The sequence below is a fragment of the Colletotrichum costaricense genome, assembly GCF_030867565.1.
Source record: "Colletotrichum costaricense strain IMI 309622 chromosome Unknown Scaffold_11.1, whole genome shotgun sequence".
Taxonomy (NCBI): Eukaryota; Fungi; Ascomycota; class Sordariomycetes; order Glomerellales; family Glomerellaceae; genus Colletotrichum; species Colletotrichum costaricense.
In genome coordinates this window covers 494,135-512,811 of record NW_026848240.1, presented here as the reverse complement: position 1 = coordinate 512,811, position 18,677 = coordinate 494,135, and the positions used below count along the sequence as shown (strand labels likewise).

At 54.4% G+C, this 18,677-nt stretch overlaps 6 protein-coding genes across 6 annotated transcripts; 4 read left to right on the top strand and 2 right to left on the bottom strand.

The window, feature by feature from the left end:
- Positions 1 to 2,210: 2,210 nt before the first annotated feature.
- Positions 2,211 to 3,641, bottom strand: CCOS01_10532 (uncharacterized protein; the record flags this gene model as incomplete). Its single annotated transcript, XM_060458687.1, has 1 exon — positions 2,211 to 3,641. One exon carries the CDS (start codon positions 3,639 to 3,641, stop codon positions 2,211 to 2,213), a length of 1,431 nt encoding a protein of 476 aa, XP_060310489.1.
- An 858-nt stretch (positions 3,642 to 4,499) lies between these two features.
- CCOS01_10531 (uncharacterized protein) lies at positions 4,500 to 5,887 on the top strand (the record flags this gene model as incomplete). Its single annotated transcript, XM_060458686.1, has 2 exons — positions 4,500 to 4,691; positions 4,775 to 5,887. The coding sequence occupies 2 exons, from the start codon at positions 4,500 to 4,502 to the stop codon at positions 5,885 to 5,887; spliced, it is 1,305 nt and encodes a 434-aa protein (XP_060310488.1).
- Positions 5,888 to 6,056: 169 nt separating this feature from the next.
- CCOS01_10530 (uncharacterized protein) lies at positions 6,057 to 9,822 on the bottom strand (the record flags this gene model as incomplete). Its single annotated transcript, XM_060458685.1, has 3 exons — positions 6,057 to 7,906; positions 7,956 to 9,504; positions 9,556 to 9,822. The coding sequence occupies 3 exons, from the start codon at positions 9,820 to 9,822 to the stop codon at positions 6,057 to 6,059; spliced, it is 3,666 nt and encodes a 1,221-aa protein (XP_060310487.1).
- A 1,062-nt stretch (positions 9,823 to 10,884) lies between these two features.
- CCOS01_10529 (uncharacterized protein) lies at positions 10,885 to 12,496 on the top strand (the record flags this gene model as incomplete). Its single annotated transcript, XM_060458684.1, has 4 exons — positions 10,885 to 10,957; positions 11,025 to 11,146; positions 11,209 to 11,371; positions 11,427 to 12,496. 4 exons carry the CDS (start codon positions 10,885 to 10,887, stop codon positions 12,494 to 12,496), a joined length of 1,428 nt encoding a protein of 475 aa, XP_060310486.1.
- A 733-nt stretch (positions 12,497 to 13,229) lies between these two features.
- On the top strand, positions 13,230 to 14,084 carry CCOS01_10528 (phospholipid methyltransferase; the record flags this gene model as incomplete). The annotated part of the gene is made up of 4 exons (XM_060458683.1): positions 13,230 to 13,290; positions 13,390 to 13,429; positions 13,493 to 13,509; positions 13,570 to 14,084. The coding sequence occupies 4 exons, from the start codon at positions 13,230 to 13,232 to the stop codon at positions 14,082 to 14,084; spliced, it is 633 nt and encodes a 210-aa protein (XP_060310485.1).
- Positions 14,085 to 15,212: 1,128 nt separating this feature from the next.
- Positions 15,213 to 17,105, top strand: CCOS01_10527 (metal ion transporter metal ion transporter; the record flags this gene model as incomplete). Its single annotated transcript, XM_060458682.1, has 3 exons — positions 15,213 to 15,621; positions 15,682 to 16,195; positions 16,253 to 17,105. 3 exons carry the CDS (start codon positions 15,213 to 15,215, stop codon positions 17,103 to 17,105), a joined length of 1,776 nt encoding a protein of 591 aa, XP_060310484.1.
- Positions 17,106 to 18,677: the final 1,572 nt, after the last annotated feature.

Below are 18,677 nucleotides of genomic sequence, written 5' to 3'. Positions count from 1 at the left end.
GTGATTGGTCAAGTTCTGCGCCGACGCCTTCGGCCCTCGCACTTTGATTTCATAATCCAAAAAGCCTCTTTTTGGATTTACGACGTCAAGACTCCAAGCGCGAATTCAGCAACCCGCTCAGACCTCTGTTCATCTCCCGTCTCTTTGGGGCGCTACTCCCTAGCGGGCGCCGACCAACACCGCAAACACCTGGCTGCGGCTGAACCCATTCTTGCTGAGTTGAGAGGCCCGTAGACCATAGGCCCGTAGATCAAAGGCCGTAGACGGCTCCGAGAGTCACGGCGATCCTTGCACTTGCAGGTGCTCTACACAAGTGCCAATGTTGACTCACACCGTGCGTTCGGCCGATGAATCGCTTGCGGCTCATAATCTGGCCGACCGCCGCGTCTCTGGTCCTTTGATGATTCACGAAATGGGACTTTGGTCGGCCGTGGGACCGGACGGACCTGGGTTTCCTTCCTTCGTGGAACCGGACTCGACCAGGGTAAGCCGTGAGGTAATAGATTGCTCCGGGACTCTGGTTTTCCCTTTGGTGTGTAAGTTGTATTACATAACGCCTTCAACGCCGTTGCAGGTTGAGGTCAGGGACGGGACACGGCGACGGGAGGGGCCGTTACGACGGCCGGCCCCCACATGCCGTATGAGGTTATTCGGAAATCCCGGACCCGACAAACTGTCAAGCACTCACTGGTATTTTATCTCTTATGTCTTGACTAGATCAATCTACCGGCGTCGACGTCGCTTTCTAGTTCAGGGTCGTCCTAGGGCGAGGACGCTTTATGACAGCGTACCCCTCGGCAGAAAAGAGTAGAGAGAGTAGAGGGAGTGTCTAAACTAATTGAAGCCCTCCACCCCAACGACCTTTCAACTTACACGTATTTAAAGACACTCATAGGCTCTGCCTAACTTCTTATCATTCTTATTATTCTTAATGCTATCTTGCATTTCTAGTATTTGTTTTTGATTCCTACCTTTGCTAGCTGCTCGGGCGATTCTCGAGATCGTTTATATAGTATTAATACACAGCATTGGTAGATACTATCACTATCTCGATAGGCTATCTACTAAATTTTCTTCTACCTTCTTAACTTTCCCTCTTATAAAGTTCACAACCACGGATCAGCATTTCTAGTATATTCCTTATTGAATACGCTTGGGATAACGTCGAGTAGTTATAATAACTATAGTGGTACTAAGGAACTAGAAGACCCATAAGGGCTGGTGTTAAACTGCTTTTTACCTTATAGCATTAGTCATAAGTTACGCTCTGACCGGAGCCGTTCTGCTCTGCCGGCTAGACCTCTACTAGCGCAATTCCCATAACTACCTCTAGAAGAGGTAAATAGTAGTAACCGCGGTACTGATTATTTTCTTAGTGATCTTAATAACTAAGCAAGCCGGGTGCTTCTTCAGACTTGGCCAGCGCATTATTGACGCCATCAAGGTCTGTGGCCTCGAGTATTATGATGATGATGATAATACGTAAGGGACTCTTGGCAATACTGTAAGGACGGAAGAAAAGTCGTTAAAGAAGTAGATTTAGCTTTTGGAATGGTTGTTGGCTTGGAGAGAAGAGGGTTTGTTGACACATCGAGGAGCATACCGGGGCTCTAATAGACAAGCTTTTGTTTGCATGAGCTGGGGGTCCTCTTGCCTACTTGAAATGAACGGGCGTTATACTTTGCCAGGAGAGAGTCGTATGGAAGGTCCCTTGCCTGAGGTGAGAGGAAGGAAGAGGGCATGGCTTTATAAGCGGACTTCCCGATCAAGAATGGGAGTTGAAGCTCTTATTCTGAAATCTTCAGCGCGTCTTGACAAATGTCTAAGGAGCTTTCGAGATGGAAGGGAACATCAGTGGAAGGTATAACGGGTAATAAAAAATTCTAGTTGGTCAAGACTCTTCTAGTATAAAGATTAAGATACGCCTGGGAGTCGCTATGGCTTACCTGCCTTGATCATTAAGGGGAGAGTAGTCTTGAGAGAAGGAGGTGAAGGATCTGAAGTACAGTACGGTGCTCTCACCTGAACATGTCGATCATGCTGCCAGCTACGAGGTATTGATGGTGTTTGTGCTATTGGCGTTCCTGCTTTGGCTTGTGTAGTCGACTCAATGACAGAGTATAAAACTAGAATTAACCATGCTTTTCGAACATTGATTAGTTTCTTTCCGTCTCTCTTTCTCTCTCTCTCTCCGAAGTATTTCACACACCTCACTGGGTATCATCAGGCAACGCATCCCACCCCCTCTTCACAACCCCCCTCGCCGTCGTCTTCTCCTCGCCGCCGCCGCCGCCGCCGACAAACCTCATCACCCACTCCCACACCCTCCTCGTCTTGACAAGCTGCGGATGTACCGTGCTCGGTTCCCCATCCCCATCCCCTCCTCCTGCAGCGAGAGACCTCTCCAGGTCCCTCGGACGATAATACCCGCCCTCATCACCCTCCCCCAACTTCCGTCTATAAAGCACCGTCGTCCTAGTCAACCCCTTCCGCAGGCTCTGCCCATACACCTTTCCTCTAAACACATGCAACGCCACATTCTGCAGTAACACGACGTCTTGTCTCCGGAGATTCGCCGGCGACGTCGGATCTGCTGTTGCGGGCTTACCGGCGCTCTTTGCAGCTGCTGGGGGAGGCGGCGGCATAGCAGGCAACCAAAACGTGACGCCGAACCCGGCGCGCGTGTCGTCTCCCAAGAGCACCTCGACCAGAGATAGTTCGTTGCCCCAGCGGGTGGTCACGCTTCGCGGGGTGGAGACGGAGATTACGCCCGCGATGAGGTTTACGGTGACGGTTTGCGGGGCGAGGCGGAGGAGGGAGGGGGCCGGGGGGATGTCTTCTAGGTCGGAGAGGTGGTGGGTTGACGTCAAAAGGGGAGGACGCGGGGTTGAGGTGGAGAGGTCTGCTGTGGTGTCTTGGAAGGAGTCTGTTGTTTCGGATAGGAAGGATTCTGTTGCTGTTGTGTTGAAGGAGGTGTTGTCTCTGTGTCTGGATGGGTTTTGCTGGGGTGGAGGTTGTGATGAGGACGGAGGGGGCGGGAGCTGGGAGGATGCGAGGTCGTGGTGGAGGGCTAGGGAGTGGTTGTAGAATTGCTGGGAGAGGGGGTCTTGGGAGTCGGTGACGGCTGTGGTGTCGATGTTGGCGGTTTCTTGGTGGGCGTCCCAGGAGAGGGAGAAGAAGTGTGCTGGGGGGAGGAAGTTTGAGGGGAGGCCGTGGGGTTGGGAGTAGCCTGTTGTTAGGGGCTTGTGGTATAAGGGGAGGGATCGCCAGCATGGGAGGGCTATCGTGGTTGTATTTGCGTTTTGAGTTGCCGGTGTTGAGGTTGACGATGAGGTTGACGTTGATGTTGAAGTGGAGACGGGTAAAGCGGGTGGGCCGGAGAGGAGGAGGGAATCCGGAGATGACCAGTCGGCCTCGGGGGCGCCGGCGAAGATGATGACTTTCGGCATGCAGGGGTGTCTGGACCGGATCCGGTCCGGCAGCGGCGGCGGGTGTGTGGGTGTAGGTGACGGGAGTGGACTCGGTGAGGTGTTGGTCGGGCGAGATGTGGCAGATGAGGTGTTGCGGGGCACGAGAACCTGGCGGTGCGGTGTGCCTGGAAGATTGGAGATTGCGGGGTAGAATTGGGTCATCCAGTCCATCACAGGTCCCTCCAGAACAGAGCTGAATTCTGATGACGAGAGACACAGGAGCGAATGGATGACAGGCGGGTGACACTCACACACAAACACAGACACAAACACGACACAAGGAACAATACTCGCACAATGGGCAACAGGGAAAAACTCAATTCATCTCAGATGGCGAGACTGCAGCATCTCAAACGTGTGGCTGATGGTGTTAACCATTGTCAAACTTGTGTCCCCCCCCGAGTCGGTTGCCTCCAAGACATGGAATGGACACGCCAACACGGTCGATTCGGTGGAGTTTGCTTTTTTCTTCTCATTTTGCCAGAATTCTCGGTTGCCAATGCCATCAAATAGATGCCTTTAGAGTGCCACTTACATGGATGATGTCTACAGCCCCGGGGATGGGAATGAGCCGAACTGAGGTACAGATACTTTAAATATTAATACAGCACAGGCAGTGTTGGCCAAGCTACATGGCAGGGGGCGTACCCGTACTCCGTACCGGTAACCGCTGGTACCTCGGCATCTACCAGCTCCACACAACACCCCAGGACCCCAGACTTTCACCTTTACTACGTCGACCCGGTCCCTTTGTCGCAAGCCTAGTCCCATCTTCTAACCTCGTCAATCTTGCCTTGCCTACCTTACCTGTGTAGCCGATGAAGCTGGGAGACGATATTTTGAGACCTGGCCTCACCTTGACCTCTTTTCATCTTATTTCTCCTTACTTAATACACGTACCAGACGCACGCACTCTCTCACACATGAACTGAGTGTATTCTGGCTGAGCAACAGCAGTCCTTCACTCAGTGAAACTCACTCATCTCACTTCATCTCAATTCAACTAAACAGCCTCACTAAACAATCACCATGTCCTCCGTCTTCCACATCAAGGAGCACGTCCTAGACGGCTCACACATCCGCGAGTTCCCCCGCGCCCTCTCCCGCTCCCAAGACGACGTCCTCAAGCTCGCCGTAAAGGAGTACGTCCCAAAGGACAACCCGAACCCCAAGCCCGGCGACGTCACAATCATTGGCGCCCACGCCAACGGCTTCCCCAAGGTTTGTCACCTTCATCTCACTTCATCTCATGTTTCCTCATGAACCATACACCTCACGAACACCACGCTCACTAATCATCACAGGAACTCTACGAAGCCCTCTGGCAGGACCTGCACGCCCAATCCCTCCTCCCAACCTCGACCTTCCGCATCCGCTCCATCATCATCGCAGACGCAGCCTGGCAAGGCCGCTCCTCATCCCTCAACGAACCCCTCCTCGGCAACGACCCGGGCTGGTTCGACCACCCCCGCGACCTCCTCCACCTCATCAACACCCTCCGCCCGCCGCGTCCCCTGCTCGGCGTAGGCCACTCGTTCGGCGGCAACGCAATCGTCAACGTCGCCCTCATCAACCCGCGCCTCTTCTCCGGCGTCGTCCTCTTAGACCCCGTCATTTCGAAATGGTCGTCCAACGCCAAGGGCACCATCGCCGCGTCTCCCGCAGCAGCGAGCGCCCGCCGCAGAGATCTCTGGCCCTCGCGCGAGGAGGCGCGTAAAGCGTTCCTCAAGAGCCCGTTTTACCGCGGCTGGGATGAGAGGGTGTTCGAGGCGTGGATGGACCACGGCCTCCGCGACGTGCCCACGCAACTCTACCCCTCCACCTCTAGCACCAACAACCCCAAAACCCCCATCACAAAAGAAAGCGTAACCCTCGCAACGACAAAACACCAAGAGGTCTTCACCTACTTCCGCCCCTCTTGGCACGCCTACGATTCTTCCGGCACGAACCTCGTCAACCCAGACCTCGTTCCGGACCTCGACCCGGCCCTCAACGAGCGCTACTACACATTCCCCGTCTACCGCTCCGAAGGCGCATCTACCCTCGTACGCCTCCCGCACCTGCGCCCCAGCTGTCTCTACGTCTTCGGCGGCGCAAGCGACCTCTCCACGCCGGAACTGCGCGACGAGAAGATGCGGTTGACGGGGACTGGGGTAGGCGGGAGCGGTGGGGTCGCGAGGGGGAGGGTGAAGGAAGTTACGCTCGAGGGTGGCGGGCATTTGTTCCCGATGGAGGTTCCTGGGACGAGTGCAAAGTTGACGGCTGAGTGGATTGAGAAGGTGATGGGGGAGTGGAGGGTTGAGCAGGAGGAATATGAGCGGTGGACGAGGTTGAGCGTCGAGGAGAAGACGACGCTTACCGAGGAGTGGATGGGTAAGATTGGGGGGTCGGCGCGGCCACCCAAGGCGAAGATCTAGAAGCATGTGTGTAGTTCACGAGCGACGAAAGTTTAGAACCAAGAGGAGCGAGAGCATGGTAGTGTTTGGCACCTTTGTGGAGCTGGATGTTTAGAGACACCTTTAGATGTAGAGTCTATGTACACAAGAAAGCCCGGCAGCTTGATCGTTTCATCATCACCGGCCCCTCCTACTCCTCTTCTTCGCCCTCCTCTGGCGGTATCCAAACCAGCAGGCCGTCCTTGTCGATCTTCATCCCCTCCGTCGGTATGATCCTCAATACCTTTTGGAAGTACTTGTCCCGAACCACGAGCGTGGGCCGGATGTAGTCGCCCCGTATCAAAGGTAGCAACCGGTACGTAATGGTACGTCTAGACACGGGCAAGACGTGCGCCGTGGTCTGCTTGGAGCCGGAAAACGCAAACTCGTCACTGGGCTCCATGTTCAAACCAAACGTCAGGAAATGGCTCGACGGGTTCTCAATGGTGATGTCCAAATGTATCAAACCCGTCACCGAATTGGCGAGTGAGTACGAAGCTAGGACGCGAGGCTCGGTGCCCAAGACGATGTATCTTGGGACAAGCATCCTGGTCGTGTTGACCGGCGCTGGTGACGAGGCTGTTGATGTGCGGCGCCACTTGAGGACGAAAGCCACGTCGAGGGACGCAGGCCCCCGATCGTCGAGGCTGAACTTTTGAGCCACCAGATCGAACTGGGCCTCCTGCATCTGCTTTGGTGGGATTCGGAGCCCGCCTTCTGCGATCTCTGGGCGGGTCGCCGTGGTGCACCGTGCGTGATTCTGGCACGCAATGACTTCGGCGTCCATGCTGACAATCTCCAGGTCTTCCGTCGCGAACGATGCAAAGTGGCACACGAGACACCACTTTTGTGCCAGACCGCGGGGCTGCATCGCAGCTTCGTCTGCCGAGGGGTCCTGCACGCCCTCATAATCAAATAAGCTTGGCCAGGGATCCGAATGGAGACGCGGAATCAGATCGTAGTTTGCTTCAAAGGGGTTGACGACGTTGAGCTGGACGGGTAGAATCTGCATGATCAAGGTAGCCGGGTCGGCGGCGAGATGGTAAAACACCCTCAGTGTGACATCGAAAGAGGTGGTCAACTGTACGGGTTCAAGCCTGATCTTGACACGTTTTGACTGCGATATTGCCAAATTTCCAAGTGTCAACCCCGTAAGTTTGGCCTCCTCCTGACCAGCTTCTGCAACATGTTCTCCTTCGTCTTCAATGTCCACGCGGAAGGACGGGATCTGCTCGCCAAAGACGTGAGCCTCGAGCTTAGCCACAGCCTCAGTCTCCTCGGCATTGACAACATCCACAACCAGGTCCATTGGCTCGTTTGCGTAAAATTGATCCAGAGGTTGCGCCAGCTTGATCTCCAGCTTGGGCGGCCTGGCCTGGACTTGGATAACATGCGCGCTCTGCCGCACGATCCGTCTCCGTGAAAGAGATGGTCCAAACCAAAAGTCCGCCGCTCCCAGATCCCGGAAGGTAACGGTATAATTCAGCAAAAAGGTGTCCGTCTCCAGAATCAACGTCGCCGAGGATGCGTGCGCCTCGCCTGGCTCCCGCAGAGGTATGGCCATTTCGTAAACGTTCGTGTGCCCAGGCTTCAGGGTCAGGTTTCCAGATCCGCTCAGCCCTGATGAGCCTTCCTCTTCCTCTTCGCCGTCTCGAGCCTGCTCGGTCAGGGGCACGTCCGCAAGCGTGACGTTGCCCTTGCTCTTTCCACCAGTGGACTCCGGGTCATGATCTAGTGTGATGGTCTTCAAGCTACCTTCAAAGTCGATTCTCAGGCCCTTGAGCGTCACCGCCGATGCATCTGGGAAAGCGTCGGATCGAATGGCAACTTGCGCTTGACAGTTCTCGCCAGCTTTACCATCCTCGCTTTTGAAGATGAAGGATGCGGCGATGAAGGAGGAAACCACATCATCATTAATGGTCACAGTTGGTTTGGGCTCGATATCGAGTCCCTCGAGTGACCTAGATATGTCGTAGTGCCAGTTGGGCCGCCGTGTGAACTCTGTGTTGCAGTCAGTGTCCGTAAAGATGAAGAGAAGAAAAGATCTTACTCCTGTTCATCAGCTCCCAGTCAATGGCGACTACAAGCTCCCCGTGACCAATTCGGGCGGCCGCAGCACGCAACACCCAGCTCAGGTCTTCCGTAATGTTGAGCCATCCCTCTGATCTGAACGACATGTCTTCCCATAGAGGTCGCAGCAAAGCAACAATGTCGTCCCAGGCCTTTAGGTTCACCATTTCTTTCGCGCATTCCAAAGACAATTCGGCCGATAACCGCAGTTGACGCCGTGCCTGGAACTGGGATCTAGCTGCCATTAGAATGTCTATAATGAGCTTAGAATGATTGACGCCCGTCCCCTGCAGAGGAAACTCCTCGTGAGGATCTGGGCACATGTACGTGTCGTATTGGAAGGCCTTGCTCGCAACTGCCGAAGCCGGAGTGGTATCTGGCGAGCGCCGGTCTTCTTCTGGAATAGACCGGGCGAGTCTTCGCCGGGTCATCAGATGCTCAGCTGCGATGCGATACCAATATCCCGTGTGATGCAGCATTTCCCATGGTCGTAAGCGATCGGCTGCAGCAGCCTTTTCAGGCTGAAGAAATAACGTTCGCGTTGCTGGCGCCAAGCTGCGAATGTCCACTCTCTCGATTAGATTCGCCATCACTACCGCCCACCTCGATTCCCATGCAGCCCATCCGTAGTTATTCGTTCCCCGGCCGCGTCGATCGACAAAGTCTGCTATCCTGTCTCGATGTGTGTGCCATTTCCGTACGGCAGCAGTGTTCTGGGATCCCCAGAGCAGGCATCGAATGCTGCGTATCGCCAGCACATCCGCAAGCATGCGCGCCTCGTTCCATCTCGGGCTCCAGCTGGGGATTATGTCCATGACGTCCTGACTGAGGAGCCCCTCATAAGCTTGTTCATACGAGCGCAGCGCCGCGTCCATCTCCTGTCGGAACTCGGCGAAAACCCCCGTCTTGTAATCGTATCGTACATTCCAGTCTTGCACCGAGGTCGTTTGGGAAGTGCTCGTAGGCGGAACTGTAGGTTGCGGAGCAATTCCGCGGCTGCGCTTCTTCCGAGCATGACGGCCGAGATCGCGATAGTACTCTATGGCTTGCAAGAAGACAGCCGCAAGCATGGAGTCTGCAGTATGCTCTAAATCTGTTGAAAGGTCCTGGGGCGACAGGTAGAAGAAGGACTTGTTGTCCAAAGCAACGCCTCGCCTGATGTTCTCGAGTCTCTCCTGCATGAAATCTTGCATAGAAGCCGAAGCAACGCCATCGCTCAGGAGAACAACGGCGAAGCGTGTCCTGTAGCCTGACCTGCTGATAGCGGTCTTGGAGTTGTTGATGTCCGTTTTCAGCTGATTGTCGTGAAGGGTAGCAAGTGTCGGATCGGTCGTCAGGGTATAGAAAGATACATAGACACTGGGAACCATGTCCTCATGCTTTTGGAGCCAGTCTGTGTTCATCAAGCCATCGGGATACAATGGAGAGACTGGGCTAAGAGGAGAAAAGGGCGAATGCAGCACAGCGGGCGTCTCGGGAGCTTCTATGCCGTCTGGAAGTCTAGCACGGCGAGGAGGGAGAACAAGAGACTATGCAGATGTTAGCCCTGACTTGATGCAAGTAGGTGGTGCGCGCCGTACTCGACCAGCAACGGCGACCCGCAGCCTGTACGGCTTCCCGCTGTCTTTGCCGTTCCATGGGTGATTCCTTCCATCTTGACGAACTATGTAGTCTTTCAAGGCTTCGGCATTCGGGCTTTCTATGCTTGGCAGTTCGGATCGGATCAAGAGGGCTTGGTCTCGAAGCTCTGCGTTCAGAGGCAGGGCTTTGGCGGGGCTCGAAGTCAGGCCGGCAATGACGATGTGTGGGATGTTATGATCCAGGCTTCCAACCGGGTATCCGTCCATTATTATCAAGTTGGAGCATGCAGCGCAAGGCGACCATGAAGATATCGATTCTTTTGGCAGGGGTCGACCGGATCGCAAAGCTACTCTAGATAGACACTGCACGTTAGAAGTATGTACTCCTGGTGATGGCAGTAGCTAGTGGGCACTCACGGAAGCGGTACTCAAGGGAGCATGACCGCTTGGATCAGGAAACCAGGCGATTACAGCAAGAGAGTGTGCAGTGAGCAAGACTTGCACGTTGTCGCGAATGGGGAAGCTTCGTGCAAGTTGAGGATCGCGCAAGCAAGGGTGTCCTGCGTCCTCCAACAGGTCTGTGAGAAGAAAGATACATGTCAAAAGTATCACAGCTCTCGTCCCGCACCTCACCCCAATCCCAGCCCACCGCCGGTAATCCTAAGTTACGTTAATGTGTTCAGGCCACAGGTACCTTATCGTCTCGCTGTAGTGATACGGGCAGTGACCACAAAGCAGGTGGATACCCCCCCTGAGCAGCGCTGGAGGCACAGGGCAGCCGATCAGCGACAGTAGGACGTCTCGGCATCGGGTAAAGTGGCTGCCGATGCTGGGTGCCATGATTGGCTGTACACCTAAATGCGGTCATGGTCGACCCACCTCCAAAGAGCGGACGGGAACCTGGCAGCAGTGGAAAGCGCAGCGCAGTCGCTCTGTACCTAGTAGGACGTTCATCAGTGTGGGAGCGCAGTCGGGTACCCTCCACAGGGCCAGGAAATCCAGCCTCGCCCGCCCGCGTGCTTCTCCTCCCGCCTCGTCACAGAGGCTGCGCGCAGAAATTGAGGGCTACCCATTCTATCTTTCCTACACCTCTCCCACACCACACCATTCTCCGAACCGGTCTCGTAAATGACTTCCTCTCGCACCTATCCCGATCCGCTTCGAACTCAATAACCAGTCATTTGAGACTGTTTAGTCTCTCTACTCGAAAAAGGCTCCAATCGACCCCAGCTCTGTCTCCCCTCGTCCTGCTTCTCGCTGCCGCTGCCACCGCACCCACCTCCGTGATCGCTTGGGCACGTCGCCAGGGGCAAGAGTCTGAATAGCGCAATGGCAACCCAGCAGATCCTGTTCGCCGAGACGGTCGCCGCTATGAAGAAGGCTCTGAAGCGAAAAGCCTATGGTACGCACACCAATCACTTCCCGTCGTGAAGCCTTGTCGACCTCACATCCTAACGAGCACCTGGCAGAATCCGACTCGGACGACGAGATTGACCACTACGGCAACCGCGGCCACAAACTCCAGAAGCGCGCACTCTTTGCTCACAAAGGTCAACTCGCACCACCCTCCGGTCCCGAAGTTTACAACGACGTACGTCGCGAGTTCCTCCCGCATACCCGCACACGGCGTCCGACCAACACTAACCATCGCAGGTGATTGACTACGCTGGCCAGCAGCGCACGATAATCAGCCGCAACCCTCCCATTGTAGACGAAGAAGGGTACGAAATTGACAGCGACGACGACGAGGAGCGCATTCAGGAGGCTGTCTCCTCGGCCACAGAGCTTGACCCCTACGCCAATATTCGAATTGAACGTCAGTACCACAAGAATCAATCGCGGTCCCAGGCTCTTAACTGACCCCGTTCCAGAAATCCTAGCTCCCTTGACTGCCTCAATCGATCTGCCACAACATCCGACCCTTTCGAAACCCTTCACAGCCAAGACCCTAGACGAGATAGCCGAGCAAAGCTGCGACGTTCGACGGAAAGAAAATGCATCGCTGTGGAGAGTCAGGCATCTCTTCACAAAGATTTGCGGCGACTACACATGGGTCCCCTGTGGCATGATGGTCGGTCCGGACGATGCCGACTTGTACTCGACAGACTACGTCGAACGCGGCTACCTACAAAACACGAAAGCCACCACTGCCGGATCAAACGGGGACGCCTCCTCTGGTACGTTGAGCGGCGATGCGAAACCAGAACATGCGCCAAACGGCACGAACGGCGAGGCGTCTGGAGACAAGGACAACGAAGATGGGGACGTAACAATGACTGATGCCGGCTCCGAGAAGGGGGATGCTGCGAAGTCCGCATCTGAAAAGGCAGACAAGGAGCACACTCAGCCTGAGGCAGACGCATCCCAGGTAGCAAACGGCGAAACTTCCAAACCTAGCACGGTAGCCAAGGAGGCACAGGTTGAAAGCAAAGCCGACAAGAAGCAGAAACAAAAGGCGGTTGACGTTGAAATGCACGATGGCAACGCGATACCTCCGTCACAGCCCGGAACAGAACTGGCTGATGGCAACGGTACGCATGCGCCGTCAATGGCAACGGCATCGGAGACGGCGGACGAAACCTTTGTCCACCCATTTTTCCGGCCGCCGGCCAACGCTCGTCCAGACCGAGATGTGGGTCTACCAGAGGCAGAGGCCGAGGATATCCGCCGCCTGTTAGCTCTGTACGTCCAGAAACAAGAGGAGGTCTGCCGCGGTGCTATGAAGCTCCACGAAGGCCTTCTCAAGGCCAACCGGCTACGCAACACAGTTCTCGAGTGGTCCAAGTCGGAAGCGCACAGTGGTGCCAACCGGGATATGTCTGACGGCGAGGACTGGTACGACAAGGAGAAGTGGGGCCTCACGGAGGATCTCAAAAAGGGCCAGGACGACGAGGAAGAAGACACGGGCACCGTGGCCAAGAAGACTAGGAATCGCAGGTGAATGGGTGCCCGGGCGTTGTTGGCTTACTTTGAGGGATTATCTCCGGGTTATGGTGTTTGGCGGTTGACGTTGCAATTGATACCCCCCATGTTGCGAATTGGTCAAGGCGGCGCGCTGTTTTCTAGTCAGTTATATATATGCTGGATTCCTTGATGACCCTTTTCAGTTCATGATTCTGTACTGCCTTCCCTTGCGTTTCAGAGTCTTTGGAGGACTGAAATGTGTTGGATGCGCTGGCAAAGGAGCTCGTTCTCTCGAGCTATCGCTTGCCGCGTCAAGGATCGGATAGCTGCGGCGGGGGCCGGAGGGTTCATTTACCCCAGCCCCGAAGACCGTCGAAACCCCGTGAAGAAAAGAAACCTAAGGCTACCTTAAGAGCAAACGGTAAAGGTACCTCATAGTAGGTACGGAAAGGTACGTAGGTAACAGGATGAAAAGTACTTACCTAAGGACGTAAACCGTACCCTTGAACCCCCAGCGGTGCATTACTGGTACTCCGTTATGACGAGACGCTATGGCCAGGTGTCCCCGCTAACATAAATACCTGGGGTGGAGCAAGCTTCTGTCACAAGCCTGCGAGACTTCCCAACCCATCCTTCTCTTCTTCCTAAATAAGCTACTCTCTGTCCTCAACGGTTTTCTTCCTTTTGAGAGGAAAACTGCTCGTTGCATTGCCTTGCAGATTTCTCTCGTTCTACAACAGCATTCCTCTCCATTGACATTGGTATTCGCCATGGCGCCCGTCCAGATTGACAACAAGGCCCTGGTCGACTTCAACCAGAAGAGCCTACTCAGTACGTCATGTCGTACCCGTGGAGCTTGGGCCCTTCCTTTCCTCTCGAGCTCGTCGTCGTCGCCTCTTTCCCCCCGCTGACCCAAATCGTTGCAAACAGTTTCTGCCGCTGCAATTGCCTTCAACCCGTTGTTCTGGAAGTAAGTTGCTTTCCTATGTTCGTCAGCGTGCCTCAGCTAAGTTTTGTGCTAACATCTGCGTAGCATCGTCGCAAGACAAGGTTCGTGAAGCCGCCACGGTCGTGTCCCAGTAGCCACCGTCTAACCTGCTTGGTTCCCAGAGTACAAGAACAAGATCCTCACCAAGCTCGCTGGTGGACGTTCGCAAGCTGCATGCTACGGTCTGGCTGCCACCATCTTTTCTCTCGGCATTTTCCGTGATCTTCTCTACGAACGGGCCCTGCGCTTCCAGCCAGCCCACCCACTTCTCGCGTCCGATGCGGTGACCTATGTCGGATACGCCCTCGTGGCATGTGGCAACGTTCTCGTTCTCTCTTCGACATGGCAGCTGGGTATTACCGGCACGTTTCTCGGTGACTACTTCGGCATTTTGATGGACAGCATCGTGACTGGCTTTCCCTTCAGCATTACCGACGCCCCGATGTACAATGGGTCCACCCTGAGCTTCCTTGGCGCCGCCCTCATCTACGGCAAGCCCGCCGGCATCCTGCTGACTGTCTGGGTCTTCATCGTTTACCAAATTGCCCTGCGCTATGAGAACCCCTTTACTGCTGGCATCTATGCCAAGAGAGACCGCGAACGTGCTGCTGGCAAGGACACCAAGAAGATTAGGTGAATGCGAAAAGAGGCCCAGCTTCAACAGCACAAAACCCATCTCCACATCCCGTTCCGGATCGGGGCCGAGCGCAAGACCGGACGACAGGGGGTGTACGGAGCCACGCAGGTCCCCGCCGGGATACTGCGGTGATATGGGTCTCGGTGAGCCCGGTCAGTCCGGTGAGCTGACCGTCCCACACACACATCTTCCCGAAGGCGGCCGGCCGAGTCAAGCCCAAAACGGCCCGCCAAGGGAGAAGAGAGAGAGAGACCAAAAAAAAATGGACATCAGCCTTCAACAAAGTTCGGCTGTCGAACACCTATTACTTTAGTGATTCAGACCAGAGAAACTTCGCTTCTAGTCAGGCCAACCAGAAGATGCAATTTACATGACATGGTTAGGCGCCTCCGTTTACGCCACAGCTTCAACTTCTGCTTTTATCCACTCACAGACTTGAAATGGCAAGCCATGCCATAATCGTTGATTTCGCCATGTTGGTTAACATTAGCAAGTGCCCTCTCCCACCGGCTATTCCGAACGCGGACAAAAGGTCTCAGGAAGTCTGGTCCAGAAGCATTCTCCCAAGACTCGACTGACTGCTAGTGGCGGGCGCTTCGTGGAGCGCCCTTCTTTGCTCGTCCCGCCCCGTCCGCATTAGCCAAGAAAGACCCTCGCACATCTGGACCTGTTTCGAAGAGAAAACCCACTGCCCGGTTCCATTCCGTCTTTCTTGGGCGTCCCAGTAGCTCGGTCGGATGTTTCCCAGGGCTTGCTCTCATGACGATGTGGTGTCTCATACGGAGGCGCCGTAGGCCTTCGCGGAGACCGCATTCGGAATGTTTTCTGCCGTTGAGTAAGGACCTGGTAGTGTTTCCGGCTCCGTTTTCAGCATCGGCACCTTTGGACGTGACAAAACTATGCTGTTTCCCGTTTTCCTCCTCAAACCGAGGAGTCTTTTGTTCCCCTTTCCCTCCCCCCCCTTTGACGCTCTTGCAAAGGGTTCAACGCTGCTGCTCATAAGCGCTCCCATGGCAAGTTTTGACGAGTCTGCTTGTCAAGGTTACACATTGGCATCAATTCTAATCGTCCCCTTGGAATGTAGCATCGCGGACCGGATCAAAATCTGTCGTTGCTACCTGGGATACCATGAAGCCTACATGGCTGGATGAGCCCGTCGCTGAGCAAGGTGGCAGTTCCCGCCGATCCAGCGTCAGTCCTTTCACCGCCGACTACACCATCAGCCAAACTCTACATGGCCAGTCACACTCGGAGTCCAGGCGACTGAGTGACGTGCCACCGGATTTCATCAACCTCAATACCATTGTATCTTCGCAGGGCACGTCGGCCAGCGCTGAGGGTTTTGCCCCGAATACGCTCAAGAAGCAGACGCGGATCGACGACGAGGGCCCGTTTTCGCTCCTTGAAGGACCGACACTTCCCTTGCCAGGCCATACCGTTCACAAGAGGGAGAAGAACTGGATCAACAGGCGATGGAGCGACCTCATGACATTTGGCAAGTTTGTGGGACCCGGGTTCATGATTGCCGTCGCATATAGTAGGTATCCTTGGAGAACGAGGTATTGAAAGTGCAGTCGAGACTGACCATCTGACGCAGTTGATCCCGGAAACTACGCCACTGATATCGCCGCCGGGGCTTCCTATCACTTTGACCTGCTGTTCATCGTTCTGCTGAGCAATATTGTTGCGATATTCCTCCAGGCGCTGTCTATCAAACTCGGGACCATCACAGGCCTTGACTTGGCGACCGCCTGCCGCGTCTTCCTCCCGAGATGGATGAATCTCATTGTCTACGCACTCGCCGAGATTGCCATTGTCGCGACGGATATGGCGGTCGTCATTGGAACTGCAACGGCTATACACCTGCTTATACCAAAGTTGCCGTTGATCGCCTGCGTCGTTCTCACCATTGTGGACGTTGTCTTCATCGTCGTCTTTTACCGCCCTGATGGTTCGATGCGCGGCCTACGGCTGTTTGAGATTGGCGTCTGTTTTCTTGTTTTGGGCGTCGTCGTTTGCTTCTGTATTCAGCTTTCGTTGATTGAGAATACGACCGTCGGTCAGGTGTTTCGCGGATACCTCCCGTCCAGCTCCATCATCCAGACTCAGGGGTATGTAGAGAAGGCCCTCCTGCGATCCAATGGTCGTGCTAACATGTACTGTAACAGATTATATCAGTCTTGTGGAATCTTGGGCGCAACAGTCATGCCTCACAGCCTCCACCTTGGCTCGGGCGTCGTCCAGTCCCGCCTCAAAGACTTTGACATGAAGGAGGGTAACCTCCAGGAACTCCCCCGCTCCGACACAATGACCACCGTCGATAGCTACAACAAGGTCTTTTACTTCCCCTCCATGGCCGCCATAAAGCACTGCATGAAGTTCTCCATCGCCGAGATCGTCTTCTCCCTCTTCATCTTTGCGCTCTTCGTCAACTCGGCCATTCTCATCGTGGCGGGTTCAGCGCTCTACCAGGGCCAGACGTCTCTCGCCTCTGACATCTTCGGTATGCACGACTTACTTGCCAACAGCATCTCCTCCGCTGCTGGGATCATCTTTGCCTTTGCCCTCCTTTTGTCAGGCGTATCCGCGGGCCTGGTATGCACCATCGCCGGCCAGCTCGTCAGCGAGGGAGCGCTCAACTGGCGCATGCGGCCCTGGCTCCGCCGCCTCGCGACGCGCCTCATAAGCGTCACGCCGACCGTCGTCGTCGTCGCCGTCGCGGGGCAGTCCGGGCTCAGCAACGCCTTGACGGGCACGCAGGTCGTGCTGAGCACCGTGTTGCCCATCATCACGGCGCCGCTGATTTATTTCACGTCGTTTGACAAGTACATGACTGTTGTACCCGGCGCCGCGAGCTACGGGTCTGATACGGGCGTCGTGCCGGCGCGGCGGTTTAGTGCTGTTGGGGTGAAGATGGCGAATTCGTGGTGGGTTACGGTGCTTGCTGTTTTGCTTTGGTTGATGATTACTGTCATGGTTGTGGCGAATTTGGTGTTGTTGGTGTTGAATGCTCATAATTGAGCGTTTTTGGTTTTGCTTATGGGAGGAAACGGGGAAAGGTATACGCACATTTTGGACGTTTTGACGACTGATGACTTGATGACTTGCTTGTATATTCGATACTATCATGTATGTAATGTACGAGACAGTTGGAGTGGTGGTGGGATTTAATAAGGGGATGTATAAAGGAGGCGAGCACAATTCTGACATGACAGACAATTTTCAAGTTCACTTCTCTCGATTATATCTTATCTAAATGCTTGTGAGATTCTACTGTCTTTGATTCAGCTCAGTTTTTCGTATGTTGCAGATTTACGAGGACTCATTGTGTATTGCCTACTTACTTACATATGGTACCGAATGTCGGCACAAGATGAGATGTGAATCACGAATATTTGATCATCGACAACTTCCCCTGCCCGGGGAGACGTGGATATACTCGCATTTCGGTCCAACCCTTCCTGTTTCTTACATGTCAAAGCAGGATGCGGAATGCCATGTGGGAGATGGCTATGTCGCCGGTCTTTGATGAGATTGTCGATGACAGAACCTCTTCTATCTAGAATAGACTGGAGATAGTTGCGTGATTTTGGGACCCTTCATGATCTTCATCCATGGGAAGAAAATATGGGCGTCAAGGCGGGCTTTCTCTACTGAGATCTTGGAATTGGATCGACTAGGCATATAGGCATGTAGAAAGGAGCACGACTTGATAATTTCACTGAGTTTACCTAGTACAGTGAGCCTGCGAGGTTGATGTGTAGACAACGTCGGAAGAGAGCCAGGTCGTTTTTCCTACTTTTGGGCTTGGAGGCGTCATCTGATTAGGCCTAGGACTTAGCTACTTAACTGTGTAAGTTACATTGGCTTCCATGGGGTTATTATCTTACTGAGTACACTGGCTGTTGACAGGTCATGATCTTCTATGAGAACGACGGAGTCTTGCTCGCTAACTGCTTCTTGCGCGCTGCGCCTGCCACTCCCCCAAGGAGTCTATACACAGCTTGCTTCTGCGATCTGGAAGTTCACCGCCGGATAAATGTCACTATGGAGGCAAATAAGGTAGTCGGTCCTTGGCCAGGGAAACCATATCGGCGGGCGGAGACAGGCTAGATATTGATTGGAGGATCTAGCAAGGGCCGGCTTGCCAGCTCCCGAACGCTTCATGATTAATTTCTGCCACCCAGCCAAGAAACGAAAAACTTGAGATTTGTCTTTTACAACACCCGGAAGGAGCCTCTCTGAATTCTATCGTTTTCCATCAAACTATTGACTGCGGCATACAAGGAACGATATTCCCGACACACCTAGATCTACAACCTTTTGAACCTCCTTCTCTTCGCGCCTTGGATTTAGCGGCAGGCTGGCACACTTGGGAAGCGAGCAGCAGCACCACGGACGAAAAAGATAGCTGCCCCACTCTTCATTTTTGACAGGGACATAAGCGGCTAACCGAGCTTCCTCGTCATCGCAGCCCCTGCATTCCTAGCCGCAAAACGGCTTGGTTCGGCTCAATGGTCTAGAGGTATGATTCTCGCTTTGGGTTCTTGATTCCTTCAAGTCGTCTTCTGCGAGAGGCCCCGGGTTCGATCC